Consider the following 17040-nt stretch of genomic DNA (forward strand, 5'->3'; position numbering starts at 1 on the left):
GGGACATGATTTGACCTCTGTGAGCCTCAGTTTCTTCATCTGTGTGTGTGGGGGGATCAGATAATCATACAGCACAGGGTTGCTCTGAGGGCTGAAAGGGGAAGGTGTGTGCAGCTGAAGCCACCGTTTTGTTAAAGCATAAATCAGATCATGTCATTCTGTTTTATAACCTTCCTCTTGACCAAAGGGGAATAAAAATGGTCCTACCCCATGGAGCTGTGAAGATAAAATGAGGTAATTCATGTACAGCTCTGAGCAGAGCATCTTTAGACAGCAGCGATTCTCCACAGAAGTTAGGTGCTGTTGTTATGATGCTGTTAATAATAATGATGGTAAACCCACTGCCCATTGGCACGTCCCAGGTAACCAGTCCATTAAGCACAACCCCTTTCCCAAGAACTGGGTGGGTGGGGGAAAACTTGTCACCCTTCCCTTTCTTCTAGTACAGTGCCTGGTACAGAGGAGGTTGTGTGATTTATGAAATGGCGGTTAGTGGTATATCAAGGATTAGGTGTACTAGATCTCTCTTTGCCCATTGAATGAAATCCCCCATGGTTCACACATGATCTATCAAGTCTTGCTTGCCTCTCGGACCTCATCTCCCACCCACCTCTCTTCCTGACATGACCGTGCCTGGATCATACCACATTTCCCCTCACCTCAGGACCTTCGCACTTGCTGTTCTCTCTGCCTGGAATGTTTCCCATCTCTCTCCCTTGACTCCATTTTTTGATCTTTGCATGTTTCTTTTCTTTTTATCCTTCAGGTTCAATTATCACCTCCTCAGAGAAGCCTTCCCTGACTCTCTATGCAAAGCAGCTTCCCAGACTCTCTATCTTTATTATATTTTTATAGCATTTATCAACAACTGAAATGATATTATTTCTGTTTATTGTTTGTCTTCTCCACCTGTAATGACAGCTCCATAAAGGCTGGGACCTGGTCTGTCTTGTTCGTCAGGTTACCCTCTGGGTCTAGAATAGTGCTTGGCACATTGTAATCACTTAATAAACATTGGTAGAGTGGATGAAGAAATGATGGAGGAGGATTAAACAAAATACTCTTAAATACAAAGTCAGACAATTAAGTTCATGAACTTGTTGCAATGATGTTGCTAACCTTTTTTGCATAACACATTTTTTTTTTTTGTAAGGAGGGCGCAGCTCACAGTGGCCCATGCGGGGATCGAACCGGCAATCTTGGTGTTATTAGCACCATGTTCTAACCAACTGAGCTAACTGGCCACCCCTAACCTTTTTTGATATCAGAGGGATTATTCGTTATGAATTTGTACCAACTGGAAAAACGGTTAACCAAGTTTACTATTTGGAAGTGCTGAAAAGGCTGCAAGAAAAAGTTAAGACGACTGAACTTTTCACCAACAATTCATGGCTCTTGCATCACAACAATGCACCAGCTCACATGGCACTGTCTGTGAGGGAGTTTTTAGCCAGTAAACAAATAACTGTTTTGGAACACCCTCCCTGCTCACCTGATCTGGCCCCCAGTGACTTCTTTCTTTATCTGAAAATAAAGGAAATATTGAAAGGAAGACATTTTGACAACATTCAGGACATCAAGGGTAATATGATGACAGCTCTGATGGCCATTCCAGAAAGAGTTCCAAAATTGCTTTGAAGGGTGGACTAGGTGCAGGCGTCGGTACATAGCTTCCCAAGGGGAGCACTTCCAAGGTGACCCTGGTGATATTCATCAATGAGGTATGTAGTACTTTTTCTAGGATGAATTCATGAACTTAATTGTCCAACTCGTATATAGCGTTCTTAACTGACTCATCGCAAGTGCACCCTGCATGGTAATTATTAATGCTGTTGTTTTTGTTGTTGCGGCATGTCTCTCAACACCCATGCCCCCCCCAGCCAAGCAAAATGTGATGCTTCCTTCTGTCCCTTCTCCTGAGTCCAGCCTTTGCCACGGCTGCTCCCAGTTCTTTTTCTCCCTGTTCCAATCATGGCTAGGGTACAGCTTCTGATTTCCTGTAGTAAGAAGAGCGTTCACAAAATTGTAAAGGGCAATGACTAAGTTGGCAGTCAGCCAGAGCCGTAAAAATGCCATAAGTCAACCTTGAAGATCAAACTCCTTTGGCGGCCATCCCCAAATTATCCACCAGCTTGGCTGTTGGTGGGATGGGAGGAGATAAAAAGAATTTTACACATTTATTAATTCTTTCCCATCTGCTTGGAGTCTTGCTGAGATATGACTTATGAGCTGCACTGAAAGCCTGGTTGACTGGGGGCCTCAAATGGCTGAAGGTCTGAAGCCAGGCTCCTGGCAGGATGTGGGTCTGAAATGCAACATTTGGACCCCATGCTATGGGCAGGAGGAATTGGGGTGGTGGCCCTAGAGTCTAGCACAAGGCCTGGCACAGAGGAGGTGCTTGTAATACAGACACAATGATTTATGAAATGACAGCTGGTGGTGAAGTGCCAAGCACCAGGTGTTTCCGGTCCAGCTTTGCCCTGTCTCACTGTGTGGCCTGGGCACTGCTCTTAGCCTCTCTTTCTCCATCTGCAAAATGGGGATAAACATTTTAGAAGGAAGCAAGGCTTGCAAAATGTGGGAGGGTTTTGAAACGAGGAGTTCCAAATCTCTCAAACCCACGCCCTCTCCATCTTTCCCAAAGCAAAGATGGCAGATAAATGTTGACTCAGAGGTTCTGAGCAATTTTCAAATGTCTTTGGAGGCATTCAGGAGGAAGAGGAGGATGGGGGAGAGGAGGAAGAGTGGGGGGTGGATGCTGTTTACCTCAGAATAGTTTTAGGGCAAGTGTTTCTGAAGAGTCTTTTTCCCTAGTGATGGAGATAGATTGGGATTCCAATCCGTATTCTGAGGCTCCTTAACTGTATGACTTTGGACAAGTCACTTGTCTTCTCTGAACCTCATTTTCCTCATGTGTAAAAGGGGATAACAATGGCCCCACTCCATGGGGCTGAGAGGATGAAATGAGGTAACTCATGCAAAACTGCACAGAGCATATTTGGATAACAGCAATTCTTCATAGAAGTTAGGTGTTGTTATGATGCTGTTTGTAATAGTGATGGTAAATCCACTGCCCATTGGCAAGTCCCAGGTAAGCAGTCCATTAAGCACAACACATTTCCCAAGAACTGGCTGGACTGGGGAAACCTTGCCACTCTTCCCTTTCTATCTTGGGCTGCCACCCACTGGCGAGGATCAGAATTACAGCCTCTGGGAAGACCCTGTGGCTGAGGGAACAGGTAGATAGTATTCCCCCTCTTCTCCCCAACCTCACTCCCTGGGCGAGAGAAGAGGCATGTTGGTGGGGAGGGGGTAGGGAAATACAAGCCCCAAATTCTGAGGCTATGAATAGCTTGCAAAGATTCCTGAAGGCTTGTCCAATCCGATGATAAAAAAATCAGTCCTCAAGTCTTGTCCATTTTACTTCCTGAATATCTCTGGGACTGGTCCCCCTTTTCCCATCCCCATGCCATCTCCCGGCCACCACTCTCTCTCCATGGATGATACAGAAGCTTCCTCACTGGCCTCCCTGCCTCCAGTCCCTTCTCCATATAGCAGTCAGGAGGAATTTGTAAAAACCGCAAATCTCTCAGTGTGTCCCCCATGGCCCCTGGACAAAGTCCCAGCCCCCGTGCCCAGCGCACAAGGCCTTTCAGGCTCTCTCCCCTGCTGCCTCAGCCCGTATCACCTGCGCTCTGCCTCTTCCAGGCGTCTCCAGCATCCAGGCCTTTTTCATGCTGCGTTTCCTCGACTGGCACACTGCTCCTTCCGCTCTCTGCCCGTGGAACTCCTACACATTCCTAAGACCGACTGTGGATGCTGCTTCCTCCAGAATGCCTTCCCTGATCCTGCAGTTGTTCTCCTAACTTAGTCCTTATCAAGCCATATTGCTTCTTGATCTGTGTCCCCCCTAGACGAGGAGCAGGGACTGTGCCTGGTTTCCTTCACTGTAGTACCACCAGTGCCTGCCCAGTTCCCGACACATAACTGGTAAGTAGTAACCGTTGAGTGAGGAAACTGACTCTTAATGGGTAACAGACTCAGTGATATAGACTAAGCCCTTTGCAGTCATTTTTTTGGACTCTCTGTCCTGCCCCAATCCTGAGCCGACCTGGGGGTCCCTATACTGGCCAATAATGCTGGGAGTCTGACTGACGTTGCCACTTTGCGATGCCCACCCCAGGGTGGGGCAGGGTGGCTGGCTCTAGAATGCTGTCTCCTTGGTGGGTTTTGGTGGTACAGCTGATGGTTTATTGGGCTCCTTTTCCATAACCCCATCTGGAGGCTGAGCTAACTGAGCCCTGTGCCTGGTCCAGGAGGGAGAGGTGGAAGGGGCATAACCCGCAGTCTCGGCCTCGTGTTCCCAAGCGTGCACCAGCACACGGCCTCTCCCTCAGGCTCCAGGTGGCAGCGGCAAGGGCAGATCCCTCCCTCTGAGCTTTTCCTTACAGAGAACTGACCTTTTTATGACAACAATTGCTGCAGACCAGTGCTCTTGTCTCCTAGTCCCAGCCCGCGGCTCAGTCCCATGCAGGGAGCCATGCCCACGGCCTCTCTTAGGAGGGGTTCCCCAGGAGCCAACTTTGGGATGAGGATTCTTGTGCAGGTGATTTATTAAGGATTGGCCCCTGGGGGAGACGGGTAAGGGCGTGGGGCAGCAGGATGGAGAAGGGGAAGCAACCTAGCAAGGGGAGGCTTTCAGGCAAAGTCCCGGCTTCAGTTTGATCCCACGGGAACTCTGCAGTGTAAATGAAGCCTCATGGTTGTCATGCCCCAGGGCAGGGAGCTGGGCTTTCACAGTCTCAGCCAAGCAGTCATTAGCTGTGGCCTATCTTAGAAAGACAGAAACTCTGGCACTTCCTGGCTTGTCTTCTTTGAGCCAGGAGCAAAGCAGTAGCCTGAGGGCAGTTTTCCACAGAAGAGTGCAGACTGACCAGTTTTGCTGCCTTTCCAAGCTCCCCATCTCAAGATCCTTTTTCCGATTCTCTGATTCATCCCATTGACATTTTCCTCAGTCTTCTGTAAAATGTTGTGCAATGCAGCTTCTAGAACAGTACCACGTGTCTTCTCTTACCGTCAGGCGGCCACCCCATGTCCTTGTAAAATAGTGCCACTGCCAAGAGCTGTGCCTAGCCCTGTTCCTGGCCATGAACTCGCTTTGGCCGTCCTTATTGGTTCTATTTTAATTTCATAAGGCATTCTTGCTTGTTGTAAAGAAAAAAAAAATCCAAACATGCAGAGGTTGTTTATGGTAATAATGGGAATTTCCTACCTCCTTCGTTCCCAGAGTGGGTATCTGGCCAGATGTTTTCTATGTATTTATTTTTTCGCATTGCCGACAATTGTGGGTGATGTGGCCATGTTATCATATTTAATGCCCACGAGCCCCTGACAGACAGGCCTGGCTGGTCTTTCTGTTCAGCTACATTGCCTGTGGTAACTACCGGTTAGAACAGAAGTGAGTCAGCTAAGAGAAAAGGGGTGGCTTGGTTGGGGTCCACGGCTTTTGGAAGCCCCTCACACAACTAGACTCAGTTAGTCATGGGGGTGGGGAAGGGAGGGTGTTGGAGTTCAGCGGCAGCCCTTTGTCAGCACGGACTGTCAGGTGTGGGCAGACGGCCTGGCCACTTGGAACAAAATGGGAGGAAAGAGCAAATTCATTTGCTATGTAAAGCTGCCAAGCATTATATTGATGTGGGTGTCTGTGTAAGTGGTTTGTTGGGGCTGCCAACAAACTTCCCCTTTAAAAATGGGTGGCTGGCAGGGTGGCTGACTGGGCTCCTTCCTCAGCCAGTCCTGCTCACAGCTGACCCACGAGGCTCTGAACATTGATCTTGACCCCTCTGCAACTGCAGCCCTTGTCCTAGCTCACCATGGCCCCGTCAAAGGTTTCCACTCCGTCCTTGTCGACCCCAGACCTCCTTGGCACATTTAAAGCCCTACCTGTCACCAGGGCTTGGGAACTGTGAGCTCCACTCCAGTGGCATGCACAGGGCTTGGGCTTCTGCTGCTCCACTGCTCAGGGCGTGTGCACTTGGGGTGTGGGCAGCTTTTCTATGAGCCTTGCAGTCTCCCCGGTACACACTCCAGGAGCCTGAGGACCAGCGCTTTCTGCTTCCAGGGTTTGGTCGAGGGCTGGAGGGCCCTTCTCAGAGACCCTATGAAAGGGCCTTAACACCGTCTTTCTTGGCGCCACCATCTCAGTGGGCTCAAGTGGCTGGAGTGGACATCTCTTGGCTGAGGACTCTCTGAGAAGACAAGATGGCCGCTCTTACCTGCATAGGACAGAGGAAAAGCACCCTGGAATCCACATGGGCCCCAACACTAGCAGCCCTCGAACAATGACAGATGGGCGTTGGTACACAGGGATCCCAGCTCTCTCACCCCTGACTAAGAGTTCTCTGGGGTGTGTGTTCTATACCGATTCCAACAGGTCCCCATGGGGCAGCTCCACGTAGCACAGCAGTAGTTGAGTCGACAACACACCCTTTACTGGCTCCTTTTCTTTCTTGTCTTACTTCCCCACCCCCCTATTGGTGTTTTCTTGAATCATTTCCCAAATAAATCCTGGGGGTTGCGCCTGGGGAACCCACATGAAGACAGCTAGGCTGCTTCCCCTGAAGCCTGCTTTAGGGTCTGATTATTCTCTCCAGCCTCTGTCACATCTCCCCACTTCCTCCTCCTCCCCAGCTCTCATCCAAACGGTGGTGAAGACAAAGCTCCGTGTCTAGTCCTCCGGCTCTGTTTCTGTGTATCTCACTCCTTACGCTCGGAACCATGGACTCTTTCAGGCCTGAAGGAAATCCCTGTGAAACCAACCTCTCTTCCTGCTGCTTAGCCAGGTGCCCGAAGCTGTCACAAACCTGTCCAAACTTGCAGCCCAAGCAATCCCAATCTAGACCATTTTGATCCCAGGGAGAAAGGCTGCACACTGAGTGGTCAGAAAGTTCATTCAAAATCAACAAAAATAAAATTTAATTGTACCCAGGTGGGAGCAGTCCATCTTCTCTCAGGGGTGAGTCAGCATTTCCTGAGGGAAAACACACCTGCTCTCTCTATCGACCACCCGCTCCAGAAGGACCCTCTAAGGCTGGCCACTTCCAGGTAGGATGCCTTAGTCCATGGGAGGGTTTTGTTTCCGGTCTCTATGAGGACCTTCAGCACTTTCCATGCTGTGGCTCCTGCTCCCGTCTCTTCCTCCACGGTCCTTCAGCTTCTGGCAGTCCAGCTCACAGCAACCCAGGAAGAGCCACAGGCACCCTACAAAATCTTCCGGGGCACACAGCCCTCCAGCTCTAGCATCTCCGGCCAGCCTTCGTATTTATTCGTGTCTGGGTTGTTCTTTAAGAACTAAAAAGAGGAGAAACACTGACAATGGGGGAGGCTGTTTAGGACTCACACCTGCATTTGCACTGTGCTTTTTAAAACCTAAATGCTTTCACTCAATTCATCCTCACCACTGCCCCATGAGACGGGTAGTGTTGGATAGTACCAGCCCATTTCACAGATGGGGAAATAGAGGCTCAGAGGGGATGCAACTAGCCCAAGGTTTCAGAGATGGGAACAGAGCCTAGTCACTACCTGTCATGGCAGGGGCAGGGGGACACCAAGTGTGGGGGCGGGGCTGGAGTGCTTTAGCCTCTCTCCCAAATTATCTGTCAGCCTCTCTAGGACATCCCAAAGAATAATAACAACAATAAAAAGAAGCATGCCAGCAATTCTTGAATGCTTGCTCTATGCCAGGCACAAGATGCCTTATGTATTTAATCCTCACAATAGCCCTAAGAAGCGCATACTATTATTATCCCATTATACAGATGGGGAAACTGAGGCATAGTGGGCCAAAGTAATTGCTTATGGCCACCCAGTTGGTAAGTAGTAGTGCCACTATGCAATATTAATTAATATTAATAACAAATATATAAAGAGAACAAAATCAGTTAAGATTGTGTTTTAAATGCTCAGGCTTAGTTTCTGGAAGAAAAAATGTAAATGGCAAAATTTACCATTGGAATAATTATGGCTAACTCTTAGGAAAAAAGAATAAATTCTAGATGCAGCTTCTCCAAAACCCAGTTTCCCATGTCTGGCAACAAAAGACACGAAGGTTTCAATCCCGTCATGGTCTTCCATTCATTTTTGGGTAATGGGTCCATCACCTGATCATAAATTTCAGATGAAGGATGGTGCGGACTTTCCTCTACTTACGTGCTTTCTCTTTGCTGTCTTGGCCTAGTTTTGGTGGGTCTGGAAGCTATGCTTTAAGTAACAAGAGCGGCTGCCCTGCCAGTACAACCTCAAGCCCCTTCCTAGAGAGTCCTGTCCCAGCAGCCCCACGGGGACATTCTAGAGACTGTGGCCCACGCCTCCTGTGTTGTTCACCCAGAGGGTCCTCTCTTTTTCTCCTCTAGCACAAGCTCCTTTGTACTATTCCTCATTTTTTAAAAGTCACTTCCAATTACCTGAATACATTCTTTTGAAACCACATACCTACAAACTAGGCCCACGTTTTCCAGATAAGGCGAAAGACCTTGCAGCCCCAGCGTGGTCCCCATCCTAGAGCTCAGCACACGGCCTCTTGACTCTGTCCCTCTGCCTCCAAGCCCCTGCCCCTCCCGGCTGCTGTGTTGCTCATCCGATTTGTGCATCGCCTCCTCCCTGCCTTCTGACTGTTCCCCTGCCACAGTGCTCTCCCTGCTCAGCCAGGCAGGGTGTCCTAAAAGTAATCAGGACAGGCAATCTTTGTGGAGGCAGCAGACCTGGATGAGAAAGAAACCCATCCACATCACGGAGTAGTTCTGAGACCCGAGCAAGCTGGTTAATACCTCTCCAAGGCCCCGATCCTCCTTTGTGAGATGGCATGATTATTGTCCCCACTTCATGGTGGCTGTTAATTAAGAAGACCCTGCAGGGAACTTGCTCTGCCATGCCTGCACAGAGCAAGTGCTTGCTGAATGCTAGGCTTTCATATTATCAATTCACTCTTGTCACTCTCCCTCTTAAGCCTCCCATAGCTCCCCACTGCCTCAGGACAGAGTCCACACTCCTCAGTGCTCCTACATGTCCAAATCATTGACCCTCAGCTCCCCATCCTGGGTCTGGGCAGAGCCGAACATTCTCACCACCATGCCGGGGAAGGCCTGGCCATTTCTCCCAGGATTCAGAATTGCTCTGAGCTGGGAGGCACAGATGAACACTGCTCATGAAGAAGATGCAACACTTTCTGGGGGGCCCCAATCCTCTGCCAACTCCCGCTTCCTCCTGTGAGCTCTCCACAAAGTCCACCTCTGGGTGCCTCCTTGATTCCCTCTGCTTGGGTCACCCCAGTAGTGACTGTGGAGCCCCATATTGTGGACCCCTCTTGACTCCTTTGACACACTCAGGTGGGCTCTCCTGTGTCCCCTTCTTGGTGTCAGTTCACCCTCTCCACAGTGAACTTAGAAGGGGCCTTGGGCTCCTCTGGTCCACACCCTGCCCTTTACAGGTGGGGAGAGTGAGGCATGGGGGAGGAGGGGCGTGGCTAACGTGGCAGCTGGGACCGGAAGCCAGCGACCCCGTCCCCTACTCTGGGGACCCTTCCCCCTACTGCACAGGCTTCATCTCTACACCATTTCTCTTTCTTCCAGGCCTCACTTTCCTTTCACCCTTCTTTTCTCCTTTTCCTTCTTTTTGGAACTTATCTATATATCTACACATTTATACAGAGGGTGCCAAAAAAATGTATACACATTTTAAGGAAGGAAAAACCTATATTAAAATTACGCTGATGGTAACCACTTTGAGCACCTCTTGTAATTGCAGAAGTCAAACGTGACTTGTATTCATCTTTTGTTATTGGTATATATCGAGTATTACAATTTAAATACAGTTTTTTCCTTCTTAAAATCTGTATCTATATTTTGGCCCCCTTTGTATATGTCCTTGCAAAATGGTCAAGGCTGCTTCCTGCGGGGGATTAGCCAGTCAGGCCCTTCTGATCTCTGGGTGGATGACAGCCAGGCGGCCCTCCCACACTGTCTTGTGTGTCCTTCCTGTGCCACCGCAGCCCTTGTCCATCCAGCCCTGGCACTGCCCCTCCCCCCACACTGGGATGGGGAGGCCATCAGGAACCCACCTGCTCAAAAGGGCTCTTATTCTTGATGTCTTTGGCCCCTAAGAAGACCCAGCTGTCCCGGAAGCCCAGTTGGTTTGCGTTGGAGCTGCCCAACGCGGAGAAGAGCGCTCTGATTTCATCATTCATTCTGCAGAGGACCAGAGAAGGCGGTCAGGCAGCGGGATGGAAGCAGGGGGAGCTTCCCAAGCTCTCAGCCCCCCTCGCCATGTGCAGAAGCCGCCAAGGTCACCTCAGGAAGAACAGGGCAGAGGGGCCAGGACTCCTGTCCAAAGACCACTCAGAGGGAGCTGGAGAGGTGTTAGAACGTCTTGGCCTCTGTTTACAAATGTAATACTTGTTCAGTGGGAAAACATGGAACATCACAATTAACTAAAAATTACTTACAGCCTCATCCCCCTTGACAGAATCATTGTAAAAATTTAAAATATTTCCTTCATGTCTTTTTGCCCCATGTACTGTGGGATCATACCAGCTCTTTCGTAACCTGCTTTTTTTTTTTTTTTTTTTTCACTTAATACTAAAGAAAGAGCATTCTTCCATGTCTTTAAGTATTTTCCAAATCATCATTTCTGGTTCAGTGTATCCTCTTTTAGGTATGTTTAAGAATATATCATCTATCACCATCTGTCATAAGTTCTGTAACTGGTCAGCTATACTGGACAGGGAGAGTGTGTCCAGTTTTTCACTGTTATAACCAAGGCTGTGATAAACCTCCCAGAACACCACTTTGTGCGCTTGGCTGGTTATTTCCTCCGGAGAAGTTGCCAGAAGATGAAACTGGGGGGGAGAGCGGGAAAGGGCATGCGGGGTTTGGAAGCATTTGGTTTGCTTCTGTTCCCAGCTGGGCAGGTAGAGGTTCCCACTTACTTGGTCCCTGGGTCATCATAGGAGGCCACGAGCACCAGTATGCCGTCTGGAATTCCTTTAAGGAATTTCACCAGGAGCTCAACATCTAGGGGAGGAAGGAAAACAAGGTGCTGGTCATTTAGGAGAAAGACTGCTGGTCATTCTCATTCTTTCTTACCGCCTTAATGACCCAGGAGTGGCCTGGACAGGCTCACACCAGGCTCCATCAGAAGCTGAGGGGCCAGCAGGAGGCGGCACCCTGGGGTGGGGCTCCCCAACCTACGGAGCCAGGGTATCCTTATTTAGGTGGTCTGGGGCCGGCTCTGTTACCTGAAAGTTCCCCAGGCCATTCTGACAGGTAGCCTGTGGTGAGAACTACTGGCCTAAGGGCTGTTGGCGGCTTCCACTCAGGGCATGGAGCCGTCACCTCTCAGGAACTCTGGGCTCTTTGCACAGCTCCCTCCACCCCCTTCTACACCGGTTAAGAGCCCAGCTTGTCTCTGCTGACTTATTTAACATATAATATAGTTAACATATAATATTATATTAGTTTCATGTGTACAACAGTCATTTGACATTTATATACCTTATACCATGACAGTAATCATGTGTCACCATACAAAGTGATTATGATATTACTGACTATATTCCCTGGGCTGTGTATTCCATACCTATGACTTATTTATTTTGTAACTAAACATTTGTACGTCTCATCCCCTCTACCTTCTTCACCCCTACTCCCCTCTCCTCTGGAAGTCATCAGTTTGTTCTCTATGCCTGGGAGTCTGTTTCTGTTTTGTTTTATTTATTTTGTTTTCTATATTCCATATATCAGTGAAATCATACTGTATTTATTCCATTTAGCATAATACCCTGTAGGTCCATCCATGTTGTTGCAGATGGCAATAGCTCATTCTTTTTTGTGGCTGAGTAATATTTCATTATACGTGTGTGCGTGTGTGTGTGTGTGTGTGTGTGTGTGTGTGTGTGTGTGTGTATATATATATACACACCATATCTTCTTTATCCATTCATCCAGTGTTGAGAACATAGATTACTTCCGTATCTTGGTTATTGTAGATGACCCTTCAGTGAACATAGGGGTACATACATCTTTTTGCCTGGATTTCTTTGGAGGGCACACCCACTGGACTGCAGGCAACTGGGGTCACTGGGAGAGAACACCAGACTCCGACAACTCTCTAGCTTACATCAAAGAACAAGCTCTATTTGCATCTTTAACACCTCCCTGCACTTGCAAAATCTCTGCATTTGACGAAAAGCAGGCCTAGATGTGCACCTGGTGGGGAGGGGTGGGACGTGGGGTGGGGAATCATTCCCTGCGCACGTCTAGGACACTGATTTGTTTCTGTTGTGCTTATTTTTATGATTAAAAAAGCAATAATTACTTTCTACTTAAGGCAATGATATAAATTCTGTTAAGATATATTTATTTGCTTAAATAAGTGAGCCAACTTAAAAGAAAATACTGAAAATGCTGATGGTTCTCTGGATATGGTGTAACTGTGCAGGGGGCTTTTGAAGGTTGACGTATGAACAAGACTGGCCTAGTGGGTAGAGCAGGGGCTATATCTGCCAAATGAGGAAGATTCATAGCCCTGCTCACAGCAGTTTTGTAAAGATCAAATGTGATGATGCCTCTGGTCATATAGTCAGTCAGTACACTATAATGGAATTACAATTATTAGCATGATTGGCTACATAATTTTTGGGGTCCAGTGCAAAATGAGAATATGGGGCTATTTGTCAAAAAATTACTAAGAATTTCAAGACTGTGACAGCAGAACTTCAAGCCAAACATGAATTTCCTCTAAGTGTGGGGCCTGTGTGACTGCCCTGCCCACAGGCCACTTACCCAGGAAGTGGCCCTGATTGTTAGTATTCTGTGGGGATGCTTTGGACCTAGGAGAAGAATTAAGTCCCTTAAGCAGGGCTGGCTGCCAACCAGTTCAGTCATATAGAGGCTTCCGGTCAAGAACCACAGCTGCTCCGTTAGTGAAATGGCCCTTGAACTCTTGAGATAAAAGAATGAGGTCTGAAAGTACCATTAATTTATTAGCAGATATCAAGATCCGGCTCTTCTCTGGGATGGACAGTGGATGATCGGAGAGGACAGTGTGCCTTCTGTGAATTATCATTGCACTTTAAAAAGTCATTGTCTATCTTCTTTTGTCCCTGGTGGGAAGCGGGCAACATGTTCTCAAAATGCTTCTGTTTCTGGTTCCCCATCAGCCATGATTACATCCAAGTTTATAATAAAGCATTATAAAACAGTTTCATCTTTTTAATTATTTTTCCCCCTTTTCATTCGGACAGATGACCTCCTTGCTTCTGAATCATGTAGACAGAGTGAGGGAGGACGCAAAGGAAGGGAGAAGACTAAATGAGCGTCCCTGGGCCACTCCACCAGCCAGGCGGGCCCTTTCCACTGATCATTGCAAGTTACTATTTAAGCCTCACAGCAATCTGAAGTGTACACTATGGTTATATCTATTTTACAGATGTTGAAACTGAGGTTCAAGAGGTGTCACCTGCCTCGGGTCATGCAGCCTGAAGTCTCTGACTCCAGAGACTGGGCCTTTTCCATAACCCTGGCACCAGGCCACACAGAACATCTTCAGGGGCCTGGACAGAGAATAAATGAAGGCCTCTGGCCCTCGGCCCACGGCCTGCCCCCTCTCTTCTCACCCATCTCCTGCACCAGGAGCACTGCATGCCCACAAAGGGATACTCCAGTCGGCCTGTGTAAACTCCATCCACGCCACCCTCCCCTGCAGTAACAGCCACCCCTGGCTACCCCTCGGTCCTCGGGGTGTGTCTGCAGCTTGGGGGGCACACCTGAAGAGGCCTTCATGGGCCCTGAGGCAGGCTCCAGGTTGGCATATCCCCTGGTCGGCAGACCCCACCAGTGAGGTGGGAGGCAGCTGGAGGATGGCCATTGTGGGACCCTCTGAAGCCCTGGGTTGCCCACTCCAGCTGCCCATCGGTAAGGGCGGTGCTGCAGATCACCTTCCAAACATGCCCCAGTTGTGACTTCTGGGAAGCACTTCCCACATTTCAGCCCCTCCTCTGTCTGCAAAGCCCAGAGGCTTTCTGCTCTCTGCTACCTGGTGGCTTTCTCCCATCTTGGACTCACGTGTTTAGGTGGATGTGGTAAGGTAGATTTTCCCTAGAGGTGGAGGCAAAGATGGGGGACTGAGGGGAGAAGGGAGCCAGTTGATTGGCAGCAGCCTGACCCTTCCACTGTGCGAGGAGCTGGGGTGAGTGGTCACATGCTCGGCAACCTGTGATGCTTGAGCCCAGAGCTGGCCCTATGGTAAGATCCCGTGGACATGGGAGGGAAATGGAATTGAGCTGGGCTCCGAGAAGTGGGCTGAGCTGAGTTCACGTGTCTCCATGGAAACCAGTCCTTGTAGGGCCCAGACCTCAGCCCTGCTGCAAAGGGCCACCCTGTTGCTTTTCATTCCTTGTTGAGGCCTGTTCAGTCCTTGTTGAGGCAGGGTTGCCAGCTGGGCAGCAGGTGGCATACTGGGCTCGGGGCTAATTCTATCACAGTTTGAAAAATGTCTGGAGTGTTGGATGAGAGGCCTGCCCCTACCCGCAGCTTTGCCAGGAGACCTGGGCATATAGTTAGTACACTATAATGAGGAAGCTGCCGGTGGGAACTTTGATGTCCTGGCCTCCAACCCAAGTAGGTCAGTGCCCTGTTGCTGGGCTTTGCTCAGGGCAAGGAGTACTGTGACTTTCTAAGAGGTGGCCTTGTGCACAGAGACGTTCAGAAAGCATGTCTGTGCAGACAAGAAAGACAGCTGCAGAAAGATACCGAGAGCTTAGTGCCTCAGAGCTGTCCTTTCTGGGCCCACTAAATATGCCTGTGGCCTTAAAATAAAATAAAATACCTTTTACCTAGCAGAGCAAACTGGGCCACATACCCTCGTCCTTAGCTCTTCAGCTGCACACATGCTGGCCTCCAACTGCCAGCACCAGCATCTCTTTGCCTGAAGGTCTTTGGCCTCCATATTCTGTTTCGCACCTGGGGCTGGCCAGAGTGTGGGACGTGCCAAGCAATCAGGGGTGGGAACCTGATTGCTCCCTCCAGCTCCCTTGCTCCTCTGGGGTATCTCTGAGGCATGTGTTTGACATTGGCTCCTGAGTCCCAGTTGCCTGTAGTGTTCAATGGCTCGATAACACGCCGTACCAGCTGCTGTCCTTTCCCTGCCTCACCTCCCCACTGACATTTCCTGAGATCACCTCCTCCCAAATAAAACAATGCCCTTGCATACTTGTCTTAGGGTCTGTGTCTGGGACAGCCCCAAAAGACAGCTGAAAGGCATTTCAAATGCAGCAGGATAATGTGAACCCCCACCATGCCTCTGTCCAGTTGTCATTTGTGGAAACAAGAACCAAGCACCCCGGCACCCTGATAGCTCCCTTGCCACAGGAAGGAGCTCAGCCTACCCATGCTCAGTGCCAACAGAGGTACCTACCTCCAGCGTACATGTCGAAATAGTCCTGTTTCAGCACCATTCCCGTGGTTCCTATGAGAGAGGGATGAGAGAGGCAGAACTATTATTTCCTGTAATGTGTCATTCTGCTTGTCATCTTGTGGAAAATTACTAGTCTTTAGTCTAAGGTCTAAAAATAGAGTAATAATGGAATAAAATCAGGTCCTGTAGAAAGCATACAGGACTAAGTATGTGCTCAGTAACTGTTGGGCTGATCTGAAAGGTACAAGAACATAACCAGTGTTATGCCTTTCCACTCCCTAACACACGACTTAGCACTTTGACATAAATTTTTGCATCTGTGCAATGGGCTGTGGGAACTAAATAAGATGTATTTAAAATAGCATACAAGATAAAATTTAGCTGCAAAACAGTAATGAAAATAACTACAATTGTCATTATTATTCCTATCTATTCAGGAAATCTGCAATTTGAGTCCTCCAACTCTTGAAGGGAAAGCGTTTTTTATTGGGCCGAACTGTTCTTAGTGTCCTGAGTCCAGTAATCTCAATTGCTTTTGTGGGTTTTGCAAAGGGTCCCAGTCCTCCAGGGAAGCGGATGTTCCGGAGAAAAATTGCAGTTCTCACTCTCCGCCACTAGATGGGGGTGTTGCAAAGGGGATAACAGCTCTACGTTTTACCACCCTTCCCCTCCCTCTACGCAGTTTGTGCATTCCTGAAGAGGGTGGGGACAGGGGCCTGGGTCGCGGTGGCTCTTCTGCTGGGTGCAGGGGAGCTCACATTGCAGCCCCCTTCCAGATTCTCGGGGTCACTAATGTCCAAGCCCCTCGGCGTTTGGAAGGGGATGCATGAACCTGTGAAACTGTGATTCTGTGCATTTGTGGATTTTTCTGGAATTAGGGGGAGGAAAGGTAGTTTGAACAGTTGCTCAGAGTAATCTCTGCCCCCTAGAAGGTTAAGAACCACCAATCTAACAATCCTGTTGTTCTGGCTCATTATACAGATGACCCTGAAAGTGGTTCCTTGGCTTCCCCAGAGCTGGCCGCAGTAGGAGCTGTATATACATACTTAGAGGCATTTCTAGTCTAGGGAGGTAGTTCAGTGGAGTTAGTAAGAAATGGAACCAGCCCGATTTGGGTTAAAATCTAGATGCTTCTATTGCCTGTGTAACTTTGGGAAGTCCCTAACCTCTCTGAGCTTCCATTGCTTACCTGGAACATAGGGATACATTCTAGCATTGTGATGAGGTTAAAGGAACTAGGTAGCACATAGTAAATGCTCAACAAATGTTAGCTTTCAGTATTATTAATGGTTGTTTTTATCTTTGGGCTTTGTGAGGGATGAGGAAGGAGCCCCCAGGCTGAGCTGGTCTCATCAGAAACCATTCAAGAGGTCGTCTCTGGCAGTGGCCCACTTGGGGGAAGAGAAAACCTGCAGGTTTCAGCCAGGTCAGCTGCAGCTGAAGTGTTTCCTGCATGCCTGAAGTGTTCTGAGACCAGTCTGAGCTGCCTGCATACCCTCTGCAGGAAGGGGCCAGAGTGAGTCAGGGCTTCCTCTCCTCATGACTTTGAAGGAGGCCCACCCTGCTTGGCCT

The 17040-nt window shown here is 48.8% G+C and overlaps 1 protein-coding gene across 3 annotated transcripts in view; it reads right to left on the reverse strand.

Moving 5' to 3' along the window:
• Positions 1 to 6951: 6951 nt before the first annotated feature.
• Positions 6952 to 17040, reverse strand: part of FAM3D (FAM3 metabolism regulating signaling molecule D) — a 33773-nt gene continuing 23684 nt past the window's right edge. For 2 of the 3 annotated variants that reach the window (XM_088798524.1, XM_088798523.1), the window contains exons 7-10: positions 15469 to 15519; positions 10982 to 11066; positions 10115 to 10241; positions 6970 to 7350 (exon numbers count right to left, since the gene is read on the reverse strand). In XM_088798524.1, the coding sequence (XP_088654650.1) occupies positions 7261 to 7350; positions 10115 to 10241; positions 10982 to 11066; positions 15469 to 15519 (353 nt within the window). In that variant the 3' untranslated portion in view covers positions 6970 to 7260. Of the gene's footprint in view, positions 7351 to 10114; positions 10242 to 10981; positions 11067 to 15468; positions 15520 to 17040 lie in introns of all 3 variants that reach the window. The other variant, XM_019724121.3, reaches the window with a different exon arrangement.

The sequence above is a fragment of the Rhinolophus sinicus genome, chromosome 5, assembly GCF_057876585.1.
Source record: "Rhinolophus sinicus isolate RSI-liver-muscle chromosome 5, RSI-T2T, whole genome shotgun sequence".
Taxonomy (NCBI): Eukaryota; Metazoa; Chordata; class Mammalia; order Chiroptera; family Rhinolophidae; genus Rhinolophus; species Rhinolophus sinicus.